Raw genomic sequence first — 15,369 nt, forward strand, 5'->3', positions numbered from 1 at the left:
AGGGCTTGGTCTCAGTAGAGCCTGTCGAGCATCAGTCCAAGGACATGGTTGTCCTATTTCCCTCTGAGTGGGCCTTATCATTTCTGCTGTCACCAGGGCAGGGCAGGGCTCAGCATGTAGAAGGCACTAGATGCAGTTTGATGCCTGCAGCTCGCAGGGAAAGTGCAAGGTGCTGACCGGGAAGGCAGGGTCCACGACGTGGTGTGGTCATTAAACTGAATTTGGGAACTGGAGTGAGGGGCCGAGCACCCGGAACCAAGAATAAGTTTCGTCAGAGATTTCCTGTGGGCAGAAATCATAGGGACACCAACTGTTTTTGATAAGACGGAACCAAGAATGGAATTGTGGCCAGAAGCGTGAGGGGAGGGGAAGGGAGGAGCCTCTGGACCCCGGCTCCTTTCCTCCCCCAGCCCCGACGGATGAGGGCCTCCCCCTCTGGAGTCCACCCCGGTGTGCCGGGCAGGGTGGACGGGGTTAGGGGCATTGTGACTGACCTCCCTCACTTTACGTGGGGTGAAGAAGCAGATGCGATAGCTTTCTATTGTGTATTTCCTACGTGCCAGGGTCAGGGTTACGTACACTGTGTGCGACATCTCAGTCCTCACAGAACCCGTGATAAGGCTTCAATTATTAGCCCCGTATAATGGATAATGAAACTGAGACCAAGGGCCTGGGTGGCCAGCTCCTAGGTGACCTGGGAGAGCGCGGCGCTAGGTCAGCCTGACGTCTCAGGCCAGCCCTAGGGACGCCCTCCTCTCTATCGGGAAAGGCCTGCCAAGCCACTTCTTGGGCACAGACCTGGCAAAGGTGGAGAACCCAGGGATCTGCCCTCTGGGAGAAATCTGTCTCTCTGAATTTGGGCTGGGAACAGGGGAGCATTTACCCAGGAGCCACAGCGTGGGTGGTACCTTGACTTGGAATGCTGTCTCGAGGGCAGGCCGGCAGGAAGGAGCCCCTCGGCCTCCCCTGAGCAAGTCATTCCTCCTCTTCAGTCTCCAAGGACATTTTTCAAGGGGTACTGAAGTAACATTGAGGAGGGCTTCACAAGAGGCACTGAAAGACAAGTAGGAGAGAACTTATCACATTGGGGGCTAGCTGCCTTCCATAGCAACACGGGTGGTGACGAGTTCAAGTCCCTGATGACTCGTAGATGTTCCAGAAATTATACCCCCAATTCAGCAAATGCTGCCGGTGTAAATAATCAAGCAGGTTCTTATACATCACGTCCTCCAGCCAGCCCTCCCCCAAACAAACAGAACTCCCCCTTGGCCTTCAAAGGTAGATATATTCTTTCTTGCATGTGTTTCAAAGGTGAATGTCTCCCTCAAGGTCACTCACCTTGTGAGAACAGAGGGAGATACATACAAGTCACTTTGTCCCTCAAAGTAATCACCCAGGGAAGTGATACAATTTTTGCAGAAATGTTCCATTTGCTCTGAAAGAAGAGCTCTTTAAAGATTTGAGAAATTCATTTGTAACCTTTATAAAAAAATTTTTAATTGCAGTATAATTGACATATAACATTATATTAAATCTGTTTAAATTGAGGTATCATTGAATGGATAAAGAAAATGTGGTATACATATACAGTGGAATATTATGCAGCCATCAAAAGGAATGAGATCTTGCCATTTGCAATGATGTGGATGGAACTGGAGGGTGTTATGCTGAGCAAAATAAGTCAATCAGAGAAAGACATGTGTCATATGACCTCACTGATATGAGGAATTCTTAATCTCAGGAAATAAACTGAGGGTTGCTGGAGTGGGGGTGGGGTGGGAGGGATGGGGTGGCTGGGTGATAGACATTGGGGAGGGTATGTGCTATGGTGAGCGCTGTGAATTGTGCAAGACTGTTGAATCACAGATCTGTACCTCCGAAACAAATAATGCAATATATGTTAAGAAAAAAAAAAAGAAGAAGAAGAAGAAAGCAGGAGGGGAAGAATGAAGGGGCGAAATCGGAGTGGGAGATGAACCATGAGAGACGATGGACTCTGAAAAACAAACTGAGGGTTCTAGAGGGGAGGGGGGTGGGGGGATGGGTTAGCCTGGTGATGGGTATTGAGGAGGGCACATTCTGCGTGGAGCCCTGGGTGTTATGCACAAACAATGAATCATGGAACACCACATCAAAAACTAATGATGTAATGTATGGTGATTAACATAACAATAAAAAATTTAAAATAAATAAATAAATTGAGGTATCATTGACATATAACATTAAATTATATTTAATTGAGGTGTAATTGACATCATAACATTAGAGGTATCAACATAGTGATTCACCCATTACCTGTTTTATATACATAGTTATAAATGTATCTTTTTTCTTGTAATGACAACTTTTACGGTCTACTGTCTTAGCAACTTTCAACTATACAGTGCAGACTTCCTCTTTGAAGGATTTTACCCTCATTTGGTCACGGACCCTGATTTTTTGGTTAAAAATAAAGTCAGACTCATCAAGATCAGCTGTTGTAACAGGATGACCACTGGATGGGAGTCTGAAGACCTGGATTCCTAGGCATACCTTTGCCATTAATGAGCGGTGTGGCCTTGGGCAGGCCTCTTTCCCTCCCTGGGTCTTTCTGAGTGTTCTTCAAGGTAATGATAGGGTGGGATAGGCCGAGCTCCCATCCAGTTCTCCAACGGTATAGTCTGTGCTTCTGCGTTAGTACTGGGCGCTCTGATCATGGGACGCCCTATCCATAAATAGGAGTATACCTACCTTTTTCCTAACTTCTAGAATGTAGGAAGGAAAAAAGTTAATGCTTATGAGTGCTCACTGCAGGCTAGAATTTCCCCTTCCTTCCTTCCCTCCCTCCCTCCCTCCCTTCCTTCCTTTCTTCCTTCCTTCCTCCCTCCCTCTTTCCACCCATGAGGAAGACATGATCAATCCCACTCTGGGCACTGAGGCAGAGGGGACAGAGGTAGAGGCCCAGAGAAGTGAAGCAACATGTTCCAGGTCACATGGGTAGCAAATGGCAAGTGGCAGACGTGAAATTTGGATCCGTTTCTGTCCAAGGGCTGCGTTGGACCCATTATCCCAAGACCATAACTTTAAACACGTGGATAGTGTCTTAGCGGAAGAGAGCTGGCTTCAGAGAACCTCTCAGGAAATTTACTCTATGGCAGGGGTCAGCAAACTTCAAGCCAAATGCAACCACCACCTCTTTTTGTAAATAAAGTTGTATTGGAACAAAGCGGGCTTGTCATTTACAGATCACCTACTACTGTTTAAGCTACAATAGCTGAGTTGAGAAATCATGACAGACACAAACCCTAAAATATTTACTATCTGGTCCTTTACAGAATGTTTGTTAGTCCCTGGTCCAGAGTCCAGCATGGCTGTCCATCCTTCAAAGAATACAAAGTGACACGCGACTGTCCCGTGTGCTGAAGAGCCCTGCCACTTGGCTTGTTAGGAAGGAGGACTTCTCTTCTTAAATCTATTTTTAAAAAGGCCAACAAACAGTCTCAGGATACCTGTCAGGCCGATGAGGGAGTTCAGTTTTCATTGTGCTCTTCCCAGGAACTCAGTGAAGGGGAAATAGAAATCTTAATTTTGGGGAAATTGCACAGGGGAAAAGGGGAGGGAATCAGTTACAACACCCCATTGCGACACTCAGCACAGTTGAAAGTGACAACAGCAAGGGTTTCTCATTTTGGAAATGTGAGGGCATTTCCGTTTCTCAGAGTAGGACAGGGCGGCTTGGGTGAGTGACTATTTTCTTTATAAGCGGCAACTCGGGGCCCGAAATGGCAGTGTCGTGTTGCCTCGCTGCGGCCACAGAATGGAAACCGGCAGGTGTCCCCTCAGTTACCTGATCTCTTTCCTCCTTTTCCTGTTCCATTCAGAGACAGCCTGCCATCCCTTGGGGAAGAGACCTTGCAGGATGCAAGCCTTCAGGTAAGGCCACCCCTGAGGAGGCGGGGTGGATAGATAGGTAAATGGATTCACCGCGGCTGTTGGGGGGGCCCGCTGGCCTCCGCAGCGCCTGCGGACTGAGTTTGGACTGGAAAGGGAGGTCCGTTATTCAGAAAAGGGGAGCCACATCCATGGTCTTCAGGGCTTGTGTTTCAGAATATCTCAGATGGGCAGAACTTGGCTAAAGGCCTGGCTTATTCTCCCGGAGACTCTGGCAACTCAGTGAGTGACAGACAGGTGCCGTGGAGCCAGGCCGGGGCTCTTTGCTGGGCCACGTGGGCAGCGCACAGCCCAGAGGCCAAGACTGCTGGTCAGCATTGCAGGTCCGTGTGGACATGGTGGAGGACCCCATTCCTTTGCGGCCTCAGTTTTCCCATCTGTGACATGAGGTTAAGGATAACCCCCTGCTTGCCTTACTGGGTTGTTGTGAAAATCAAACAGTGCTTGAACACTACTGTGATTTTTTTAAAAAACTGGGCCAGGAGTTTTGTGAGAGAGATGTCACCAACCCTGTTGTAAAATCGAGAGGCTGTGATGCTGTCCCCATGGGCCCTCTGTCCTGGGACATTGCAGGCCTGAGCCACGTCAGGGTGACTTCACCGTCAAACCGTGTTTCCCTGGCTTGGGGCTGCAGTTCGGGATTCCGTGCGTGTGTGTGTATGCGTGTGAGTGCATCCTGGGCAAGTCATTCCCCTTTCCAGACACGGGAACTGCTTCACGAGCTTTGCCTCTGCTTCTTCCTACTGGCTGGGGGCTCCAGGAGATGCACCTGGAGGTCTCGAGTAGGAGACTTATCCAGGAATGCAGAAGAATCTCGAAAGGTCAAATGCTCAACGTGTGCAAAGACCTTTACAGTTTGTCCAACCATCCCTCACTGAGCTCACGAGCTCCCCCAAAGTCACCTGATGCCATGGGCCTTGGTAGCCACACTTCACTTGTGAAGAGATGAGGCGCAGGTCCAAGGTCACATGGGTGGGCAGCGGGGCACAGAGGGCCCACGTCCTGGCCGGGGCTCTGCAAGCCCTGCTCTCAGCCCCTCACCACATGTGGCTGGTGGCTACCGTACCGGACGGTGCCGAGAGAGAACACTCCTGCCCCCAGCAAGTTTTATTGGATGATGCTATTCTATGATGTTTTGCTGAAGTAGAAGGTGTCTGCTCTGGGAATCTGAGGATGAGGAGCAAGGTGAGGAGAGGGGTAGAATGTGGGTGCACTGCTTTCCAGCTGTGGGAGCTGGGCCAGCCTCGACCTCAGTCTCTCCTCCATGCCAAGGCTGGGCTACAACACCACAGCCCTGGCAGAAAGTTGAATGCAGATTCAGTGAACTCTGGGGGACACAGGAACGGGGGGAGCACAGGGCTGGGCACACGGAGGTTGTTCACCATAGCTGGGGCCTTTCACATTTCAGAATCTGGGATATTAACCAGAAGACCTTCTACCTGAGGAATAACCAACTCGTCGCTGGATACCTGCAAGGATCAAATACTAAATTGGAAGGTGAGTGGTTGCCAGGAAAGCAGCTGCTGTGTGGGTACCGGGTCACTTTGCCCTGGAGTCTCCAGCTTGCCCTTGGAAAGCTTAGGTTCAAAGTCCTAATCCCCACTGGGTCTTTGTGGTTGAGTTGGAAGCTGGGGGAGGCCTGGCCACATGTGAAGGCAGCCTCAAGAGGGTAAGAGGGTTAGAGCCTAGGTCTGGAGCCCCCACCTGCTGGCACCGTGTCCCGGGGCCAGCACTGGCAGGGAGAGGGCACAGAAGGCAAGGTGCTCCCTTTCCCTCCTGTGACTATGAAGCCTTCCGTGTTCCTGTGTTGTTCACACCCTAACTACCACCCAAAACGAATACACCACATCTAAGGCTGGGTTATGCCCCTTATTCATGGACACCACATTCAGCCGTGGTCTGGTCCTTGCTCTAAACAAGCTGCATGACCTTGGGCAGGCTTCCCCCACTCCATGGCTCAGTTTTTCCTTCAGTGAACCGAGGCCTGCCTCATGGCAGTCTGGGAGAGTCTTTCAGCGTGAGCTTCCTGGGATGTTTCCACATCCCTGTTGCCTGATTGGTACTATGGGATGGCACGATCTCCATCTTCCCACCTTGTTCTCAGCCCCCTGCCTTGCCCCGAAAGAGTGTGAGACCGGCCTTTCCTGTCCTTCTATTAATTCCCCTAACGAACAAGCCGAAGTGCAGAAAGGCTGAGCTTTTCACTGTCACATGAGGGCTCAGAGATGACAAAGGGACAGGGTCAGAGTCACCCAGGTGCCTGTAGACCAAGCCCCAGGGCCCACTGTGTGCTATCTCCCTGCCTGTGGGCAGCACCCCTGGGGACCTGGAGCACAGGTGTCCTGCGGAGAAGGGAGGACAGGGACCACGCAGAGCAGAATCTAGGTGACACGGTCCTTGAGGGGTAACTCGACAACTCCTTGGTGTGATCTTCCATTTGAACGCAGACCAGGAAGATGGGACCTCACTGCTCTTCTGACCTTCGGGTTTTACTTCGGGTCAGGATGGGATGGGGAGACAGAGAACTCTCCTGCGAGAGTCTGGGCTGCCTCCCCCTCTCTCTACAACCTGACCCTGCCTTCTGCTCTTCCCCAGAGAAGTTAGACGTGGTGCCCATTGAGCCTCATGCTGTGTTCCTGGGGATCCGTGGGGGGAAGCTGTGCCTGGCCTGCGTCAAGTCTGGTGATGAGACCAAGCTCCAGCTGGAGGTAAGGACCCGCCTCCGATGACAGCCACCCCAAAGCTGGCGGCTGGGACAACCGCAGTCGGTTCCTTCCCGGGGCCCTGTGGGTCGTTGAGGTAGGCACAGCTGGGCAGTTGTGTTGCGCTCGGCATAGCTCCCGTTCCTCTGGCAGCGGCAGCAGTGGGGAGCTCTGCTGGGGGGGGCACAGTGACATCTCACCACCACCCCGCCCACTCCACGTGCTCTCTCAGAGCTCCGCGGGCAGCGTGGGACTCCTGCCAGCGTGGGTGCTGCCTTCCGAGACAGATTATGCCACAAAGGCAAGCCTCCGTGGGCAAAGGCATATCAAACCCCCACTGACGTCGTACGGCTCACGTCCCATGGGCCGAAGCCAGCCGTGTGGCCAAGTCTAGTCTCGAGAAGGGCAGGGCCGGGAAGGACGGTTCCTTCGAGGGCTTCATTCTCTGTGTGCCACTCTCGGGCCCGCCGGCTCCCGACCTTCTTAGACTCGCCCTCCTCCAGGGAAGCCAAGCTTTAGGACTTTTCTCTTCTAATCCTTATCTGCTCAAACCCACGAGTTAGCATCCTATCCAGGGCCCTGTACTCCTTGATCCCTGCAGCATGAACGGGCTGCCAGCCCTGGGAGGAGATGGCTTTGTCTCAGGGGCTTGTTGGTCAGGATCTTAACCCAGTGTGAGTGGCTGTGACCGGGGCTCCGTCCCTTACCCCCAGCCGTGGACAGGGCCATTCTTTGGGAGGGTGACTACTCCGTGGAGTGGGGATGACCAGGACGTTGTGTGTACCGTGTCGAATGCACTGCATTGATCTCTGCCCCCCATTCTCCGCCGTGCCTCCTTGCCAGAGAGAGGCACAGGCCCCGACAGAGTACCAGCCTCCATGAGCGTTGACCTCTGCGACTGATGCCATGTGTTTACCAAACCCATGGCTAGAGGGGCCAGATTTCCCAAAGTCAAGGTGTGACCGTGGGATGGCCTCTTTGTGTCACTGTTGTCCTAGGAGAGCCGGGACATGTGGCCTGCTGCAGGGGTCCCCGGTCAGAGTTTCCCCAGTGCTTGTTCTGGGCCGGCCGGAGGCCAAGTCCTGGTTGGGAGAGGGAGGCAGCACGGGACCTATGGGGCTTCCCAGCCCTCACTGCTCATGTCTTGGCTTCCAGGCAGTTAACATCACTGACTTGAGTAAGAACAAGGATCAAGACAAGCGCTTCACCTTCATCCTCTCAGACAGCGGGCCCACCACCAGCTTCGAGTCTGCCGCCTGCCCCGGCTGGTTCCTCTGCACAGCACTCGAGGCCGACCGGCCCGTCAGCCTCACCAACACGCCCGAAGAGGCCATGATGGTCACCAAGTTCTACTTCCAGAAGGACTAGTGGTGGGTCCATGCCGCACGTCCCCCACGCCCAGCACACCGATGACCCCGGAGACGCCTCTCCACCCTGCCCCGGGGCCCCTGGGCTGTCGTTGGGGCTCAGAGGAGCAGCCTTGGTGGGGTGGACCCTCGGAAGGATGGATGAGAGCCCCGGTAACAGGACTCTGTCGCCAGCCTCCTCAGCTAAGCAACCTCGATGCTGCCTCCACGGTGGTCTTTCTATCGTGCAGCTCAAGCCACCGCACTGCCCCAGGCCTTTCAGCACTGCCTGTGCCTCCCGGTCGAAAGCCAGGCCGCTCGGCCAGCCTGGGCCCCCTCTGCTCTCCCCTCCCTGACTCCTTGGCCTCCTCCCTCGCACCGTGGCCACGTCCCGGATCCCTCATGCCCCTCACTGGCCTCCCAAACCTTGTTTTGCCAACTGATGCTGTTCTGTGGGGAAAACTTTTAGAGCCTATGCCACGGTGGAAGAGAAGGATTTCCTTTTTCTTTTAAGCCAGCTTCATCCAATTTGAAGGCGAGTCCTTTCTTTAGAGACTGTGTCCTTTCTGGAAAGGGGGCAGGGGAGGGTGGAAGGAGCTCTCCCTTTTGATTTCCCTGTCTTCTTTCTGTAATGCCCTACCCTGCAAAACTGCGAAGTTAGTGTGTTATGTTGGTCCCTAGTGTTTTTTTCTTTCTGTGACGTTCCTAAAGTCTGGCCCCCACTGCTCAGGCCGGGCACCATTTCCACCACAGACCTCGTACAGCCGCCCGCTGCGCTTTTCCTCCCCCAGCCCACCCATCAAAAGCTCCCAGCTCCCAGGGCAGCACAACTGCGGCTCCCCTGGGGCTCCTTCCAGGTCTCCTGGGAGGGAGGAATGGCTCTTGGACCATTTTAGCCCTTCAGACACTCTGAGACTTGCTTGGAAGACGGTTGTGCCTCCGTCTGTGTCCCGCCGCAGACTATGTGCTCCTGAGAGCAGGGAGCGTGATGACCCGTGTGTGTTTCGGACCCTCAGCACGTGCTCCATAAACGTGTGTTCTGTGTGTTGAGTGGAAAGTTTCCTGCTTCCTGTGACTGAAGCTGTTTTACAATAAAATCTTGAAAACTCATCTACTTTGCTGGTTGTGTCTCTGGCCTTGCCAGGCTTGGCGCATAGAGAGCTTGGGAAATGGGGAGGCCAACGGGCCTTTCTCACCCCGGGGACTGGGCCTGGCTGCCTCTCTTCTGATCTTCTGAGAGTCCTTTCCTCCTTGGGCCTCACTGTCTCTGGTCCACGAGAGTGAATCTTCCTGCCAAGAAGTGTGACCACTGTCACACTAGCCGCCAATAGCAAACAATCCAAACACCCATCACAGAGGAACGAATACAGACACCAGGTGTGTGCATACAACACGACGGTTGACAGCAAAGAGAGTGGATGGACTGCAGTCGGCTGCTCTCCACAAAACAGATGCGTCTTACCCACATGATGTGGGGAACAAGATTGACAGAAGGCCGCACAGAGCGTGAGTCCATGCACAAAAAGCTAAAACAGGCAAAACCGAGCCGTTGTGGGGAGGGATGTGTAGACAGGTGGTGCAAACACACGGAGAAGCAGGGACGGGCTGTGTCTGAAAGTGGGGCTGCTGGCTGACTCCTGGGAGACAGAGGGTCAGGTGGGAGCCCCCGGAGGCTTTTAGGATCCAGGACACACCATAATTCTTGGCATGGATGTGGTTAGGCGGTTTGCTGGGTGTATGTTATATTTCACAATTTCGAAGTCTAAAAAAAATGAAAAGCCTTGCCCCCTGGGGTGTGAGCAAAGGGGGCACTGGGAAATAATGAGATCACCAGTTGGAATATTGAATCTGGCCCCGTGAGATGGGAGTGCAAGACCATCCTCAGACACAGCTTGGCTACCACTCAGAACTCCTGCCCGGCTTCTGCTGACTTCTGCCCTTGGTCTCTGGAGCCCTCGAGTTGAGCCCAAGGATGGCCTCCCTCCTTGGGGCCTGCTGGTCACTTGTTCCCAGCGGGAGCTGAGACGGGGTTTGCAAATAGCGCTCTTGGCACTTGTCTCCAAGGCCCGGGAAACAGAACCTAACAAAGCTAGGCCGCAAGGCTGGGCTGCACATCTCGAACCTGGCTCTGGCCGGGCCTTTTGTTCCTCTCCACTTCACAAGCTAGACTTCACGCACCGCCTTGCTGGAAGAGGAGATTTCATCGCTAAAAACTAAGTTCAACAGGTTAAAAGATAACCGATTGGAGAAAATCTTTAAGATCTCTAGATCTCGGCTCCAGAGGAGGTCACCCTCGGGTCAGCTTTCTCTTCCTCATATGGAAGATGGAAGTTGTCACACTTGCTCCCCGGGGACGGCCTGGGGATAAAATGAGCCGGTATGGGCACCGTGTTGTGTGTCAGGGAAGGGTGCATGTGGCTGATAGATTTTTAGTCCTGGCTGATAGACTTTTAGTCCTGGTAAAGGGGGAAGTTCAGGGCCGAAAACCCTTCAAGGCTTAATGGTAATAACAGCAACAACGCTTGTGGGGCTGGCTCTTCAGCCATCCTGCCTCCTCTGACAAAAAAGAAACCTGAGGCTCAGACCCTTCATGTGATTAGATCACGCAGCCGGGTGTAGGTAAGTAACAGGTGAGGGAGCAGACAGTCATGCACAGGAGCTCTAGAATGTTCTGGCTCTCCTGCTTGCAAAGTGCACTCACAGACAATGAGTTAATATCTTGCAGGCTCCGTTTAGTCAACTCTAAATGCAGGTAATAGCTAGTGCACAGGGCTTACTTACTCGAGCTTTGCAATATTACTGTGGTAGTAAGTCGTACTGGTATTTGTTTTGGAAGAGTCAGTGCTCAAGGGAATCTGCTCTAAAGCCTTGCTGCTCAAAGTGCGGTACCCAGAGCAGCAGTGGCAGTGGCAGCATTTGGGAGTTAGAAGGCAGAGTCCCAGGCCTTGTGCCAGACTTCCTAACTTAGGATCTTCATCTTAAGCAGGTCTCCAGGTGATTCAGTGCAGGTTCAAGTTTAAGATAAAGGTCTGCTTCAAAGTGCAGTGCTCATGTGGTGTATAAACTCAGGCATATTTGTTAAACTGACCCTCATAATTACAAACCAAACCCATGTCCTCAACAGTACTCCCACTAGCTCACTGACGATACCCCACACTCCCCTCTTAAGACCTCCTCAGTCTGGTAAAGTGTTCTTTAAGAGAGGAAAAGCTTTAGGGGCCCCTGAGTGGCTCAGTTGGTTGAGTGTGCCTCTTGGCTTCTGCTCAGGTCATGATCTCAGGGTCCTGAGATCGAGCCCTGTGTCGGGCTCTACGATCAGCGGGGAGTCTGCTTGTCCCTCTCCCTCTGCTCTCTCTCTCTCATAAATAAATAAAATCTTAAAGAGAGAGAGAGAGAGAGAAGAAAAGCTCTAAGCCTTTTCCATCCTGCTAGAACATCATCAGCTCCACACACGCAGGGATTTTGATCTGTTTTGTTCTATGATGTATCCCAAGTACCTAGATCAACACCTGGAATGTACAGGGTGGTCAATCAATATTGGATGAAGAAGTGAATTGGCCATTGATGTATCAGTAGGCACTAATGTATTACATGCGTCAGAAAATTTGGGAAGACAGGGAACTTAGGCCAGGGAAGTTTTGAAAGGGGCCCAGAAGCCCAGGGCGCTGCATGTCGCAGAGATTTTGGAGCTCATCAAGGAAAAAGCAACGGCCACAAGGTGGCAGTAACGCACCCACGCTTTACTGGGCCGCGCCTTGACAGGTTCCCTTCCTTCACATCAGAAGTTTGTCCAGAGGTGACTCAGTAGGGAGTTGCTACTTAGGAGGAGAGGTGGGGCATGGGGACTTGGGGGAGAGGGGACTCATGTGTCTAGGTGATGTCACTCAGCCGCACAGTGGGGAATTTCTGGGTCAGAGAGCTCCAAAGCACAGCGGCAGCTTGGGGCCTTTATGGCCTGGGGCTTATCCATGGCTATCAGATGTTGGGAACAATTTCGTGGGGTATGCAAAGCAGGCCGGCTCTAAATGGCTAAAAATCTGCTTATATGGGTGATGTTTAAAGCAATTGGCTGTGGAGACATTTGAGTTTGGCCTCAGGTGGGCTTTGGAGCTAGCCCATCTCAGTCTGCTGTGAACAAATCAACCGCCGAGGGCCCGGTATGCAGAGGCCACCTTTGGCTCATTTAGGTAACACAAGGCTGGGGGATGGCTCAGGACAGGCAGGCCTGGGCAGCACGTGAAAGTGACAATTTTGTGTGAATAGGGGGCAGTGAGGGTGACTGGGAGGTGGGAGGCTCAGCTGGGAGAGCGAAGCTCAGGGAGGGACGATGAGCAAACTTCGGAGAGGAATGTGGCCTTTTCTGTCACTTGGAGGCCTGACTGTGCTGTCAGACCACAGGATCATGGAAGAGCTCATTTGAAACTTCGAAACTGAAAGTACAGGGCTCCAGTCTTTCAGGCTTTCACAGTCTAGTCAGAATTTCCCTGCTAACTAGCTGGGTGACCTTGGCCAAGCGCCATCTCCTCTCTGGGCCGCGGTGTTCTCACTTACACAAGGAGGGGGTGAGACTAGGCCCGTGGTTCTCATTCAGCTCACCTGTGGAGCTTTACAAAGACTGATGGCGGTGACTGACGCCACCCCCAGAGACTGGTTCGGGGGTGGTCTGGGCACACCCAGGTCAAGACCCCCTGGACCGGAAGGCTCCTGTGTTCAAGTCCTCCCAGCTGCTCCCTCAGAGTGAGCCCCATCCGGTGGCATCTGGAAATGCAAAGGAGGGAAATGGTCCTTACCTTCAGAGAGAAGCTCTTGTACCAAGTCAGTGGTATATTTTGACTATATTTTAACTTGAGTTGAAGGTAGAAGAAGGTTTTCTACTTTCTTAGTCTGGTTAAGACACATTTTGAGCTTCATTGTTTTTTTGGCATAAATTATGCTATAATAGTAGATGTTAAATTGGTGTAAAATTCTTGCAAATCTTAGGGAAACCAAATAATGTTGTGTTTTCTCTTCATAAAATCATGAGATCCCTAATCATAGCAGCAAGTCTTAACATGCTTGATATTAAACCCAACTCTCAGAAAAGTTTGGAAAGATAGCGAAGTATGTGTTTTTGGGTTCTTATCCTCAAACCTGACAAAGCCTAAAGAGAGGGACGTTCAGCTTTCAAAAGAATGTTTTGCCTCTGGGTCTCCTGCTGCATCAAGTATGTGGGGTTTAAAAAGAACAACAACAACAAAAAAACCCCAAACCAAAAAAACAAAAAACCAGTTTAAGAAATGTCCACCAGAGGTCAGCATTTTGCTGAAGAGAATCCTATATGAAATAACTAGGTTCAGTTTTTAAAAAAACTCTCTGAGAAACAGCTGGGTTTTCATGCCAAGGGAAGTATATTCTCATTCAACCTCTCAATCAGGCTGTGGTCCTAATTTGAGCTATTTGCCTCATGAAGTACATGAGCCCTGAGAAGTATCCAACCAACGGTGTCTCTTACTGATGTCTCTTTTCCATACGGTGAGATTCAGGAAGTTCACCAGGTCTTCTTGTATTTGCTTGAAAATCGACATCCTGTGGTTCTGTTTCCAGCTGAGGACCCGGTAGCTGGATGATTGATTGATGCATGGAATTACCACCACCCCTCTCCCCCGACCCCCCAGGGAGAATGTGCACCGCCTTGCCAGGAATCAACACAGGAGCCCCAGTGGGCATGCCTGCAAGGGACACGGGCACTTTTTTGTGTGCTGGAAAGGGGTTAATGGAGCTCACAAAAGACATAAACAAAAAGGCCTGGACACTTAATACGATGAGGACTGGATCCAGGTCCAGGGAGAGAATAAACTGGCCTCTATCCGCTCCCCGGGGAAAGCCTACACACAGTCAGCTGACTCGGAGTCAGAGTGGAGGTCACTGATCCTAGTGACCAGGGACTGCAAGCTGCCACACCTTGTTATCCACCTCTATTCAGGGGGGTCTCCCCGCCAAGGGATGGGAACGGCCAATTCTTAAAGTCAAGGCATACTCTTCCTTGGACCTTGATGGAATCATCTGGCACCTTCTTCTTTCTCCTTGGCAGTATTCCTGATTAGTCATGGAAGTTTTCTTTCCTTCCATCGAAGGCCTGCGGCTGAAGCACAGGCGCAGGGGAGAGGTAGGCAGGGGCTAGATCCCGCCAGGCCTGGCTGGTGACGGTCTGGATCATAGTCTCTATCCTGAAGCCCGAACAGGACTTGGAAACTCTGAAACTTACCGTGTCAGCACCCCAGGTCCCATTTTGGGGTGCACACTCTCCTCCTCAGCACCACCGAATTCCTAGTCAACCTTCATATCCAGGCTCCTGGGCCACGGTTTCCGTGAAGCCGCCGAGGACCATCTGTGCCAGCCCTCGGTACACCACTCTCTTGACACCTCCACCAGGACCTGTGGCTCAGACCCCTGATTTGCACAGTACTGATGAGACCTTTCCAAATGTGCATGTTTTAACTGTCCCCTGAATGCCTGAAGGTGGGGACGAAGCATTTTGCATTTTGCAACCTCCAGAGCACTGGGCCACTTCCCTGAAACTGATGAAAACTCATTGCAAACAAATTCCGAAGTATATTCATTTCCCATGCACTTCCCATTTACTTTTTCCTCTTCTTAGAGTGCTCTACCCCAGAGATCCCCGGGGAGGGTTTCCTCTTCTTCCCTGAGGCCTCTGCATACTTGGCCCCTTATCAGGTCTTTTCTGGTCCCCCTATCTAAAATAGCATTCTACCCCTTGCCCCCCAAATCCACCTGCATCTCCCTTACTTGCTGTCCTTGTACCTTGCTTTGTTTTTCTTTCTGGCAATGATTACCTTCTGACACGTTATATATTTGCTTGTTTGCTCATTTAAATCTATTGCCCTACTACATTTTAAGCTTCATTAAGGCAGGAACATTTCCCCACACCAGTGCCTGATTAGTAATTCAACAGTCTTCTTCATCAAGCACCTGCTCGATGTCAGTTCCTGGTGCTAGAGACAATACCCAAAGTGCCCCCTAGCAAGCTTGGCCAGGCATAGAAACCTGTTCAAATATATACTAGCAATGGGTAGTATTTTTACACGGTTAAAACCTGTATTCCAGTTTTCCTCTCCTTTCTCATGTGGTGTGGCGTGAAACAACAATTCCTTCTCCTGGGGTAGATATGGAGGCCCAAGGGTACTAACGGGGCATCTCTATGTCCTTGTTCTGAGAGCCACAGAAATCTCAGGGGTGTGATGGAATGATCTGAGGAGAAAAAGAAAGGTTTGGAATGTGAATGAAGGGTCACAGCCAAGACAGCATGAGCCACAATGGGAACTGAGTGGGAGACCCCACCGTCCTAAACTATTCACCGGCCTCCCCACCCCATAGGGCAGGATCCCAAAGCC

The 15,369-nt window shown here is 51.8% G+C and overlaps 1 protein-coding gene and 1 long non-coding RNA gene across 3 annotated transcripts; one reads left to right on the forward strand and one right to left on the reverse strand.

Moving 5' to 3' along the window:
- Window positions 1-224: 224 nt before the first annotated feature.
- LOC114223461 (uncharacterized) lies at window positions 225-3,534 on the reverse strand. The gene is made up of 3 exons (XR_015768865.1): window positions 3,489-3,534; window positions 884-1,053; window positions 225-282 (listed from the first exon to the last, which is right to left on the reverse strand). It is a non-coding gene; the product is annotated as an uncharacterized LOC114223461 (long non-coding RNA).
- A 98-nt stretch (window positions 3,535-3,632) lies between these two features.
- IL1RN (interleukin 1 receptor antagonist) lies at window positions 3,633-9,088 on the forward strand. 2 transcript variants are annotated; one of them, XM_028122401.1, is made up of 5 exons: window positions 3,633-3,718; window positions 3,861-3,912; window positions 5,339-5,427; window positions 6,526-6,638; window positions 7,788-9,088. In XM_028122401.1, the coding sequence occupies exons 2-5, from the start codon at window positions 3,899-3,901 to the stop codon at window positions 7,998-8,000; spliced, it is 429 nt and encodes a 142-aa protein (XP_027978202.1). In that variant the 5' UTR covers window positions 3,633-3,718; window positions 3,861-3,898; the 3' UTR covers window positions 8,001-9,088. The 2 variants fall into 2 exon arrangements, with proteins under 2 accessions (XP_027978202.1, XP_027978201.1); XM_028122400.2 differs by lacking the exon at window positions 3,633-3,718 and having other exon boundaries at window positions 3,725-3,912.
- Window positions 9,089-15,369: the final 6,281 nt, after the last annotated feature.

This window comes from Eumetopias jubatus, unplaced genomic scaffold, assembly GCF_037043125.1.
Source record: "Eumetopias jubatus isolate StellerSeaLion01/CBP00866 unplaced genomic scaffold, mEumJub1_p1.0 scaffold_9, whole genome shotgun sequence".
Classification (NCBI taxonomy): domain Eukaryota; kingdom Metazoa; phylum Chordata; class Mammalia; order Carnivora; family Otariidae; genus Eumetopias; species Eumetopias jubatus.